Here is a 13,614-nt window from a genome sequence, read left to right on the forward strand (position 1 = left end):
TAATTTTTCTTCATTCACAACGAAATACTTTGAATTGAGTCTCTCTCTCTCTCTCTCTCTCTCTCTCTCTCTCTCTCTCTCTCTCTCTCTCTCTCTCTCTCTCTCTCTCTCTGAAAAGTTGATACGTTAGCGAGTCAACATTAGCTTCAAGTGCCTCAAGAAACAAAAAAGAGACACCAGAGCGGAGACTATCCAGGATGACGAGATTTTGTTTAGGGTTCTTCCTTACGGGTCTGCTTCATTATAGTAATATTTGTTTATTCATATTGCTTAAATTTATACTTAATGACTTAAGCACTTGCATCCTTTCTTATTCATTCTTACACACATGCATACGAACGTGCGCACCCCCCCCCCCTCTCTCTCTCTCTCTCTCTCTCTCTCTCTCTCTCTCTCTCTCTCTCTCTCTCTCTCTCTCTCTCTCTCTCTCTCTCTCTTTATATATATATATATATATAAATATATATATATATATATATATATATGTATATGTATATATATATATATATATATATATATATATATATATATATATGTATATATATACATACAGTATATATATATATATATATATATATATATATATATATATATATATATATATATAAATTAAGTATTTGTGATCGCTCTCGTATCGCTCCCTAATTCATATGATTCTTATACAGGCAGGACAATAGATTAATCAAAAGTGTAGATAATGTAGAAATAAAGTCAGACAAAAAGAAAAAAACGTTTAAATGCAGGTTAAGATTGTTTTGTTTTTCATGAAATTGGAATTAATGATACCTCTATACCTAACGCTTTTTGCGCTATAGTTATCTGGTCATTAATTTCAAGGAAACCAGAGCAAATGACATGAATTGAGACTAAGCTTTCTATGTATGTAGTTTTAAGAATGCTTTGCCCCTATGACAGTTCTTTTACCCAGCTTTTCTTATACCTGAGATATTGAAAACAGGGAAAACAAAAAATCTATATCTTGCAAACAATTTAAAATGATGAGAGAGAGAGAGAGAGAGAGAGAGAGAGAGAGAGAGAGAGAGAGAGAGAGAGAGAGAGAGAGAGAGAGAGAGACTCCTCTCCCTTCAACTGAATTGTTTATCATAACGTTGATAGTGCCGAGTGGTCCTGAGTGATCCAAAGCACATAAAGTGCTATTTAACCCATTAGACAATAGTAGCAGTGACCTATTTTGACCCAAAATCTACTCTTAGGTCTTATTTATAATTGAACTACAGCGAGCGGTTGCAACTTCTCTTCTTATCAATAAAAAACAATTGGTACTGGTTTTTAGCAATTATCTCTTTTTTGTTGTTTTCTCCGTTCCATGTTTATTTTTGTTCTAAATTTAAGCACAGTTAATAAAGCCCCTAGCTTCGTATATGTGATTTTCATATTTGTTTAAAATTACCTTAATAAGTCATATTTTGTTTGCCGATACTGTATTGGTGTCAATGTTTACATCTCTAAATCGTTCATCGATCGAGCAACATTTATCTTTTTTTCCTCGATCATCGAACCAAGAACAGCCTCGTCGAAAGCCGACTCCGCAAGGAAATGCCTGACAAATGGTATTTGAATGCATTATAGCCTTTATTTGCTTTCCTACACGTAACTTTAAACGTAACAACCCAATAACTTTTCGGTTAAAAAAACATCTACGTTGTTTTTTGGTTGATAGCAAATAAACAAAAGGGCTTCACGCACGTGTTCCATTAAAATATTAAATAAGGGTTGAAGAGAATTCTTGATCCGCTTCTAAGATAAGCTTTTAAATGTGTTTTGTGTATAAAGATACCACGGAATGCCAACGGTTTATCATAAAGTAAGAAAGAATTTATTCTCTGTAAATGGAATTATGGAGGTGTGTAACTTTGCATACATTCAGTGTCTCCCATTTCATTAGAGCTCAGAATAAATGAAGGATTTTGTATATTTTAATTCTCTCTCTCTCTCTCTCTCTCTCTCTCTCTCTCTCTCTCTCTCTCTCTCTCTCTCTCTCTCTCTCTCTCTCGTGACGTCTAAGTAGATCACAGGGAAATACTTTTTCTTACGTAATAAGAAAAAGGAAACAGGAAATTTAATTCCAAATAAAGAATGGCAAAAGGAATGACATAAGATAAAAGATGACACAAGCCCTTACCTATATTCAATAAAAAAAGTAAAATGGAAGAGAAGGGCTTTATTGCACTCTACTCCCGATAAGAATTCTTGAGAAATAAGGCTGGGGAGATGACTTTTTTTTTTCCCGGTCATTCGCAGAAATCGAGGTTCGTCTTCTCTGTGAGATTTGTGATTATTCAATTTGCGTAACATAACAGAACATACATGGTGAAAGGAAAACATGATCGGAATTTTCTATCTTTTCTGATTTCTTGTGTCGCGACTCTGCAATTACATGTGAACCCCTTTATTTGGTCGTAGCATTTTCGCTAGTGCTTTCGGTGGGTCGGCACGTTGACGCGTGACATCTCCTCCTCCCCCCTCCTTCTCCTTCTCCTCCTCCCCCTCCTTTTCCTCCTCCTCCTCTCCTTCTTTTTATTTATCATGGTTGTTATATCTATAGATAATTTGTTATTGCAGACATTAATCCCACGTGGAAACTCTACTAGAACCTTAAACATTTTCATACTATAGGAGGTTATTTTATTTTAATTTGTTATTACAGACATTAATCTCACGTGGAAACTCTACTAGAACCTTAAACATTTTCATACTATAGGAGGTTATTACATTGTAATTTGGTTTCTCAAAAAAGGAACTCGCATAATACATAGGATAAAATCATGTTATATAGGTGAAAATTTAAGGGTCGCACTATATGCGAGATCAGCTGTTACAAAAGTATATACTGTGCGGTATTTATTACAGGTAAAACCTAACTTTAAGCATTTAGAGATATAATAGATTAGTTGCTGTAATTTTTATTGATAAGAATTAACCATTTAGAACAGCGTGTAAATGATTCATAATTCCCTTTCTCCTTCCTGTTCTTGTTGCCTTGTATTTGAGACCAATACCCCGATGACGAAACTACTTGAATTCATGAGTCCTTCCTCGTTTTACTCTTCGTGATTGACACAGTAAAAACGTTTTTCGCGAATTTCAACATTTCTTCAACTGGCTTCGATGTCGGTCGGGAATGAATGTAAATTCGGGATGATTTTGTTGATAGACATATTCGCTTTACTTTTTTGACATTTTGAAATATTTATAATGATGGTGAACCTGTCTTATAAATTTAGTAATAAAAATTTTTTTTTCTAAGGTGTTCTGCTGATATTGGGAAATGTTGCTTTATATAATACATATGAGTAGCTACCATAAGCGTTCTTTAGTTATTGTAAATAACCGTGTTAAAATCTTTTCTTATACTTTTTGACATTTTGAAATATTTATAATGATGGTAAACCTGTCTTATAAATTTAGTAATAATTTTTTTTTTTTCTAAGGTGTTCTGCTGATATTGGGAAATGTTTCTTTATAAAATACATATCAGTAGCTACCATAGGCGTTCTTTGGTTATTGTAAATAACCGTGTTAAAATCTTTTTTTTAGACTTTTTTGACATTTTGAAATATTTAGAATGATGATGAATATGTCTTATAAATTTAGTAATAGGGATTTTTTTTTTCAAGGTGTTCTGCCGAATTAGGAAATATTGCTTTTTATAATACATGTCAGTAGCTGCCATAGGCGTACTTTGTTTATTGTAAATAATCGTGTTAAAAAGTATTATAGTTTTGCATAATTCGTCACATTTTATATTATTCTTTCGTCCTGAATTATTATGCTGGATTTTATTTAGTAGTTACAAAACTGATGAAATATCACGAAAATTTTAAACTAAATGGATGTCTGGGAGACCAAAAGATTCGGCTTGCGTCGTAAACGACGTGACTCTGACATCATAACATCAGTTAATCATTCTTATTGCAATGAGAATGTCTTATTTCTTTTTAGTTAGGCTATATAATCGTACAAGACCGACATATATAAGTTCTTTCGTTCGTCACAAAACGTATTGTTTTTCTTTCTAGGAAAGATTGATCGTCCCCTTGTGTAAAGTGGGTCAGTGACGCCAAAATGACCCACGATAAGCACTTGCCGCTCGTTCTTGCCTTAGACAGTGATGCAAGTTATAGTTATGATTAAAAAAATGGAATCTAATGGGTGAAAATATAATGTCTTATTTCTTTTCTGGACGCCGCCCTTCAGCCTGGAACGGGATAAACGCAAATGGGGGAATGTGCTGCTTTTATTGGTTAACGTGAAGATTACGGAAATTTTTTAGGTGCTATATTAATGACTTGCTATTTACAGAGGGAGGTAACAAAATAGTGTTATTTGCGTGATCAAGGTTGGAGTTTTTCTTTTGTCGATAAAAGGCAAATTCTAATTTGGACTGACAGCGCAGAAAGTCATTGAATGCAAATTCCATTGTGAGAGTACAGTGTTTTCCTGGTGTGATAAATTTTTATTTTTAACTTGCCTCTTAACACTAGTTGATTTTTATGTTTCCTATTAAGTGCAAATTGCATTTTTTGACCTACTTGATCCATTTGCACACATTACTCTGGCAAGGTCTGTTGAAAGTTTCGAAACACTGATTTATTGAAGATGAAATTGCTAGCTTCATGCCCCCAACTGTTTCCACAGATGATCAAGGATACGCTGGCCTCTATAATAATCATTGCCGGCTGCATCAGACTGAAGTTTAATGCCCGATTCTTTTTGGGGAGAACTTTGACTAAAGATTCATTTGGCGGAAAATTAACAAAGAATTACATTTCAGTTGTCAAGCAAAATTGAAGACAGTCGGGAAAGTGAAATATATCATGGAAAATAGGAAGAAATTTATCATAACAAAAGATTGTAAGAAATTTAGAGAAATATGAACATAGAATGTGAGTAATAGCATAACTGGGAATATAAATAGCCAAAATATCAAAATGAAAATACTGTCAACCTTCAATTTTCCGTTGCATCAACAGGGGAATGAAGAAGAAAGTACAATACTAATGCTGAGATTAATGGGATAAGATAAAAACAGTTTTTTTAGCCATGGAAAAAATTCCAATTAAAAAATAATAAACCCAGGATTTGCACTGAAAACCAAGTATAACTAGAGGGGCACTCAGTAGAGAGCAGATCTCCGCCGCAGATTATTTCTCGACCTTTTGCTTGACCGTAACGTATTAATTAGCATGGATTTTCATACACTGATATATGAACCAAGTTTGAAGTCTCTGTGACAACGATGACCAAACTTATAGGTGTTTGTGAATTGTACAGAATTTAATTTAATCATTTCCAGCTTTTTATATAACAGTTAATCCCTGCAAGTTTCATTATTCTACGTTTAAAATTGTGGCCAGGACGCTGTTTACAAACAAACGCACACACATCCAAACACACAAATAGGGGATGAAACATAACCTCCTTCCAACTTCGTTGGCGGAGGTAAAAACACACAAACAGGGGGTAAAACATATCTTCCTTGCAACTTCGTTGGCGGAGGGAAAAAACACAAGCACGCAAACAGGGCGTAAAACATAACCTCCTTCCAACTTCGTTGGCGAAGGTAAAAACACACTAAAGATTTCAAGTTACTGAATATTGTTGAATATGTCGTCTTACCAAAGTCTCAGTAGTAAGGTAGCCGATGACCCCGATTTTCCTTCCTCCTTTCTCGATCACCACTGACTTCTGGTACTTCCCCTGCATGGACGGTTCTTTTCTGTCGCCTATGTTGGCACCAACGATGGGAAAATTCACAGCCTCCAGGAAAGGAACGACGCCTGATATGCCGTCGTCGAATTCGTGGTTTCCGAATGCCTGCAAATAGATAAATGAGAGTTTATTCTCTGTAACTTTTCTTCAAAATATTTATTTTGTATTGAAACTCTCTCTCTCTCTCTCTCTCTCTCTCTCTCTCTCTCTCTCTCTCTCTCTCTCTCTCTCTCTCTCTCTCTCATTCCTCTGGGATTGTTTCATTGCTGGACCACCATTAAGTTGTTTATCAAAATCACCTACATGTATGCCATATTGTGTGTCTGGACATCGAACCAACAAATGATGTCATTGTTTTCGCTGTCGCCGAAAGACGACTCCAAGAAACATTATGAAATGCCATTCTTTATTACAAGTATACTGGTTCTAGATTATTACAAAGATTAAAAAGTGTTTTGACAAGTATTAACGGCATTCTCTGCTTGCATATCTCACCAGCACAACAAACTAGATTATGTATTTTACATGTTAAGATAAGAGGACCATCTTAAGAAAATAATGTTTGCAGAGATGCTAGTTTATTTGCATAGTAGGTTAGTCTTTTCAAGGAAAAATGGCTGCTGTTTCTAGTAAATTATTATTTTTTAACTGGAGAGAACTTTTTAACTGTGAATGTAGGTGATCCCGGTGCAGTCATTTTGGAACGACTTGATAGCAGTGAAACATTTCTAAGGAATAACTACCTTAAAGATTTTTAGAGCACGTAAGGAGAATAATTAAGCGTTGCAACTGTGAAGATAGATATATTTTTGATGAGAGATGGAAATCGTGATAAATGTGCGCGTGATCTTGTTTGCGATGTAGGAACCCCTAGAGAATCAGTATGTAAATGAAATTTGTTTAGAAAAGGAAACGGTTTAGAAATATGTATACGGTGATGTGATGGTCAACTGGTAAACTGCCTAATAGCTACTTTGCTTGTCATACAGCCAAAGTTTTAATTGATTATAAATCAAGCTTTATCAAGTTCGGTTTACGGTATAAGCTGACACTGATTATTATTATTATTATTATTATCATTACTATCCAAGCTACAACCCTAGTTGGAAAAGCAAGATGCTATAAGCCCAGGGGCTCCAACAGGGAAAAATAGCCCAGTGAGGAAAGGAAATAAGGAAATGAATAAATGGAGAACAAATTAACAATAAATTAACATTAAAAACAAATATGTCATAAATAAACTATAAAAAGACTCATGTCCGCCTGGTCAACAAAAAAGCATTTGCTCCACCTTTGAACTTTTGAAGTTCTACTGATTCAACCACCCGATTAGGAAGATCATTCCACAACTTGGTAACAGCTGGAATAAAACTTCTAGAGTACTGCGTAGTATTGAGCCTCGTGATGGAGAAGGCCTGGCTATTAGAATTAACTGCCTGCCTAGTATTACGAACAGGATAGAATTGTCCAGGGAGATCTGAATGTAAAGGATGGTCAGAGTTATGTAAAATCTAATGCAACATGCACAATGAACTAATTGAACGACGGTGCCAGAGATTAATATCTAGATCAGGAATAAGAAATTTAATAGACCGTAAGTTTCTGTCCAACAAATTAAGATGAGAATCAGCAGCTGAAGACCAGACAGGAGAACAATACTCAAAACAAGGTAGAATGAAAGAATTAAAACACTTCTTCAGAATAGATTGATCACCGAAAATCTTGAAAGACTTTCTCAATAAGCCTATTTTTGTGCAATTGAAGAAGACACAGACCTTATATGTTTCTCAAAAGTAAATTTACTGTCGAGAATCACACCTAAAATTTTGAAAGAGTCATACATACTTAAAGAAACATTTTCAATACTGAGATCCGGATGTTGAGGAGCCACCGTCCTTGACCTACTTACAAACATACTTTGAGTTTTGTTAGGATTCAACTTCATACCCCATAATTTGCACCATGCACTAATTCTAGCTAAATCTCTATTAAGGGATTCACCAACCCTAGATCTACATTCAGGGGATGGAATTGATGCAAAGAGAGTAGCATCATCTGCATATGCAACAAGCTTGTTTTCTAGGCCAAACCACATGTCATGTATATGTAGTATGAAAAGTAATGGGCCAAGAACACTACCCTGTGGAACAGCGGATATCACATTCCTATAATCACTATGGTGCCCATCAACAACAACTCTTTGAGATCTATTACTTAAAAAATCAATAATAATGCTAAGAAACGACCCACCCACTCCCAACTGTTTCAGTTTGAAAACAAGGGCCTCATGATTAACACGGTTAAAGGCAGCACTAAAATCAAGACCAATCATACGAACTTCCCGACCACAATCAAGAGATTTCTGTACAGCATTGGAGATTGTAAGAAGGGCATCACATGCCCCAAGGCCTTTACGAAAACCAAATTGCAAACTAGGGAGTAGATGATTACCTTCAGCAAACCTATTAAGACGTTTTGCCAGAAGACGTTCAAAAACTTTAGATAATATGGGAGTTATGGAAATTGGGCGGTAATCAGTGGGACTTGAGCTACCACAAACACATTTACATAGAGGAGTAACATTACCAATTCTCCAACTAGTGCTAAAAGCTCCTCTTCTTGCTAACTTGCGCAAAATAACAGATATCTTTGGAGCTAAGAAATCTGCTGTCTTTATAGAAAAACAAAGGAAAAATGCCATTTGGGTCTACACCTCCATAAGCATCAAGGTCCACCAACAGAGCTTTAATCTCACGAGATCGAAAAGCTAAACTAGTTAGTTTAGCTTCAGGAAAATAGGAATGAGGAAGTTCAAGTTTTTCATTACTCTGTTTACTGTCAAAAACATATGAAGATATCTTTTTCTTATTCTTTCTTGCCATTATTATTATCTTGAAAATTTTAAGTTTTTGCTTGTATGGCGAAGTTTAATGCAATGTTTCACTAATCCTTAACTTCATGATATACTGGATGGTTATAAAGCCACTAAAACTGTAGTTGCTTGTGGGCAAGAAACTTTGGCATCATTATGTGTTAACTTAAAAAAAAAATGTAATGGAAAACAGAAGTTTTATACATTGCAGTGATAACGATAAAGGGTTTTGCTCGCACGGCAGATTTCTACGTATGATCAGAAAGAAACAGAAACGCCCCTCAAGGAGGCATTTCTCTTGCAGCATTCTGTTAGCTTCGATTGGTGTTTAGCTTGGCTCATTTAGTTATGTTCCCGAACAAGGTATATGTTCTTTAGTTGTGTTTTCTGGGACCTGTACAACCCAGTGTGCACGGGTGTACAGTATATACGAGGACAGTTCATTAAAGATTTCCCCTGACTCACTTAGGATTATTATATCCGACTGAAACTTCATCTGTGTATTTCGTGGAACTCAAATGCCTTATTCTATATCTGGATATTAAATTTCTGACAACGTTTTTTGCTTATGACTTTAAATAATTCTGACCGTCATTTACATTCAGATCTTCCGAAACTATATATACAGTTAATTCTAACAGTCTTGCCTTCTACATCATCAGATTTAATACTAGACAGTATTCTAGAAATTTTATTTCAGCTGTGATGTGGAACTTCAGAAATTCAAACTTGTTGCAAATACTTTTGATCATCATCATCATCATCATCATTATTATTATCATTATTATTATTATTATTATTATTATTACTACTACTAGTTAACCTATAATCCTAGTTGGAAAAGCAAGACTGTATAAGCCTTTGGGCTCCAACGGGGAAAAATAGCCCAGTGAGGAAAGGAAACATAGAAATAGGTAAGCTACAAGAGAAGCAGTGAAGAATCAAAATAAAATATTTTAAGAACAGTAACATGAGATTAGATCTTTCACAAATTATAAAAACTTAAAAAAAGCAAGAAGATAAATAAGATAGAATAGTGTGCCCTATAGTGTACCCTCAGACAAGAGAACTATAATCAAAGACAGTGGAAGACCACGGTACAGAGGTTTTGGCACTACCCAAGATTAGGGAACAATGGTTTGATTTTGTAGTGTCCTTCACTTAGAAGAGCTGCTTACCGTAGCTAAATAGTCTCTTCTACCCTTACAAGAAGGAAAGCTAGCCACTGAACAATTACAGTTTAGTAGTTAACCCCCTGAGCGTAGAAGAATTGTTTGGTAGTCTCTGTGTTGTCAGATGTATGAGGACATCGGAGAATGTGGAAAAAAAAGGCCAGATTTAGGTGTATGTGTGAGGAAAGGAAAAATGAGCAGTAGCTAGAGAGAAGGATCCAATGTAGTACTGTATGTCCAGTCAAAGGAACAATAACTTTCGTGGTAGTACCTTAACGTGTGGCTGGTGCCCTGACCAACCTACTACATACAAGTAGGTTGACATAAGTCTTTTTTCATAGCTTATATATGACTGAATTATTTTGAAATAGGTAAAGATCTTAGATTTATTTTATTTGAGTTATTTTACTTTTCAAATTGTTTGTTCATTAGTTATTTGTTTATTTCATATATATATATATATATATATATATATATATATATATATATATATATATATATATATATATATATATATATATATATATATATATATACACATATATATATGTATATATGTATGGTTGTATGTATGTATGTATATCCATCATATAATCCTCGTTATAATATGATCTAATTAGTTCATCATTCCCGTTATATCTTCGGTACATGAATATTTATAATTGGTAGCCAACTGCATATAATTTTCACCTATGTTGTATACATATTGCCATCCTCTTTATATTTATTATTTGTCAGTTCTATTTTGAATATAATAATAATTGGCCTCTTATAAATATCACCATTTCCTACTTAGGGACTCAAAATGCATTGTATTTACGCATTTTTCTTTAGCCAATTGATTGGAGAAATATTTTGTATAAAATTATTTGACCTTTCATCTCAATGCCGACACCTTTGTAAGGCAAGGTTTTTTTTTTTTTATAGTAGTGAAGGTATTGCATCTGGACAATACGTGTTTTGATCTTAGATCCACCAAGATATTCTCTATATCAGATTCTTGTTTCACGTCCTGATACTGCGTAATACAATTTCACAGTATGGTATGATGTGTAGTTGTGACATGGCAATGCCTTGCGTAGGCTAAATTTTGCACGGTTTTCTCATCCCTGTAGAATTTTCTCTTACCGGCAATATTGTAATGTCGTTGATAAGCACCATTCACGCACGCCGTATAACAGTTACGACGTCATGGCGTATTACGTGGATTACTTAACATTGTCTTTTGAGGGTTTTAATAATATTTGACTTTTGCCTGCAGTATGTCAAGTTTTGTCATCCGTTCAGGAAAAAAACCTGATCAGTGTTACGTGAAAAAATATTTTTAAGCAGAGTTATAATGTTCTTTGACCAGCGTTTGTCTTTAACGTAACTTCATTTTCTCATTCGAATTCGAAGGGAAAATCAAATAAAATAGATCACAATAAACTAGCATTATTATTATTATTATTATTATTATTATTATTATTATTATTACATCCATGCATAAAAACCTTAAATCCTACCATTTCACCCAAGTTACTGTAAAGATAAAAGAAAAGTGGGCCTCGTCACTCGTAATACGAAATACCTGACCACGGTTGTCCATTGTTCAAAGCTGATGCTGTAGGAAATAACACCTTTCTTTTCATAAACATCCTCTAATGGAAAGCCCCGAATGAAAAACAGGTAATTATATCCGGTCTTATTTTTCTCCTGGGTGTTTAATTTTTGCATTCTTATAGTATTCAATTTTTGTTTATTGTTGCCTTTATAATCAGGAATATCAAAAGTAATAGCGATTGTATTAGTAGTAATTTATATCAGAAAATGTGCTATCTAGGTAAATTTCCTATCAGAAACCTCATTGCTAGTCTTGCGAAAACAAAATGACAGAATGCATCACGATCTTATAATCCATTTGATCTGTCAATTGGATGGCGAAAAAATAAAATAGGTCTATGATAGTTTTAGCAAATGAAACGGAATACATAATTATATGTCCAGATCTTGCTTAATGTATTTGCTTCGCGGGTCTCTTTGCCTTTCACACCATCTGTGTCCCATGCTATGTTGCAAGTTTTATCCATTAGTGTTTGAAGATGAAGTTGCGAGCTTCATACCTTTCGACAGCTGTATTCGTATTTGGTGAATTTTGAAACGATGTCATGTTATTAATTCTTTTTCAGGGTACGTGTTTACTTAAATTACAACGTGTAACCTTACACAAAGATGCACATTCTTACTCTTCAAGTTATTTTATTGAACAAGATGAAACCAAAATTACCTCGGCTTGTATGTCACCATAAATCGAGCGCGCGCTAACTCAACCGCAAATGCTCGCTCTCATGCACATGCACAAGGAAGGTCTTTAGGTGCTTTATAGCATCTACTGTGTACTAGAGCATCCTTCACACACGCACACACAAACTCAGACACACTTACTGAAGACAGTCCATCACTTCTTGCCAAAACAAACAGATGGAAAAATGAACCTGTTGACGCTCCGAGTTCTAGCACATTGCTTCATGCTCATATACATGCCCCCCCCCCTCCCCGGCTGCTATCTCTTTGCATTACCATGTGAGGTACATTTACTCATTCATACACAGGTTCATCTCATTCATATAGTAATAGTTTCATGATTTGTGTGGTCATACTTCCTGACCCATAACTGGGGAGTAGAAAAGTGGGGTAATTGAGATCAATAGACAAGTGGTTTCATTAACACACACACACACACACACACACAGAGAGAGAGAGAGAGAGAGAGAGAGAGAGAGAGAGAGAGAGAGAGAGAGAGAGAGAGAGAGAGAGAGAGGGGTACCTTCTGTACGATCCCTTGGCTTGGCTTTAACACTCAGTGACACGCAAAACGCACACACACACACACACACACACACACACACACACACACACACACACACACACACACACACACATATATATATATATATATATATATATATATATATATATATATATATATATTTGTGTGTGTATACACACATATAAACACACACACACACACACATATATATATATATATATATATATATATATATATATATATATATATATATATATATATATATATATATATATATATATATATATATATCAACTATTAAGCTGTGTTCCTGGACAAACAAAACAAAACTCGGGACTGTGTAGTTTCAACCTTTTAACTACTGAATCATGGATGAAAGTTCTTCACATTAACCCTCCCACGACATAAATTGCTTCTTACACCTACACTGAAGCCTCATAAACAGTATGTCGAACACTTATACACTTACTGTGCCATTCATCTTTTATCTTGCAGGAAATCTGGCACGTCCAGGATTTCAAGGCTATTAATGTGGCCATTTCAGTGCATACGTTTGAATTCATGTGAACATGTGTTTTTGTGCGCTTACCTATACGAATACAAGAGTTATCTATTATCTGTGTCATAATAGGAAAATATCAGAATACTTCTGTCAAAACTAATATTAGCTTTAGTGTGAAGCGATATAAATAATTCAAAACTCATTTTATAGAAATTTTGAACAAGTTTAGAAATTCATTTCTACTGCATAGTATTTAGGTTTGAGCATCGTTGGTAATAGTTGTTTCATTTGGGTTGGGAAGTTTATCTTAGTTAGAAAGTCACAATAGTGCTATGATGTATATAATTAGTTATTCGTCGTTTTTCATAGTTGGCAAGTACGATACATTGAACTGATATAAATCCTCTTGCTTTTAAGTGTGTGTGTGTGTGTGTGTGAAAGGGAATTCTTTGTCATTTTTTTTATTAGTCTTTATGCTTAATTTTGGTTAATATTTAAGTTGCTTAAAAAAGAAAGAAAAAATTAA

The 13,614-nt window shown here is 34.5% G+C and overlaps 1 protein-coding gene across 1 annotated transcript in view; it reads right to left on the bottom strand.

Annotated features, from left to right (window-relative positions):
• LOC137635625 (snake venom 5'-nucleotidase-like) overlaps nt 1-11,365 on the bottom strand; it is a 99,423-nt gene extending 88,058 nt beyond the window's left edge. Inside the window, exons 1-3 of the mRNA XM_068368093.1 lie at nt 11,348-11,365; nt 10,733-10,795; nt 5,641-5,838 (exon numbers count right to left, since the gene is read on the bottom strand). Coding sequence (XP_068224194.1) covers nt 5,641-5,838; nt 10,733-10,795; nt 11,348-11,365 — 279 coding nt within the window. The remainder of the gene's footprint in view (nt 1-5,640; nt 5,839-10,732; nt 10,796-11,347) is intronic.
• Nucleotides 11,366-13,614: the final 2,249 nt, after the last annotated feature.

This window comes from Palaemon carinicauda, unplaced genomic scaffold (genome assembly GCF_036898095.1).
Source record: "Palaemon carinicauda isolate YSFRI2023 unplaced genomic scaffold, ASM3689809v2 scaffold15, whole genome shotgun sequence".
Lineage (NCBI taxonomy): Eukaryota > Metazoa > Arthropoda > Malacostraca > Decapoda > Palaemonidae > Palaemon > Palaemon carinicauda.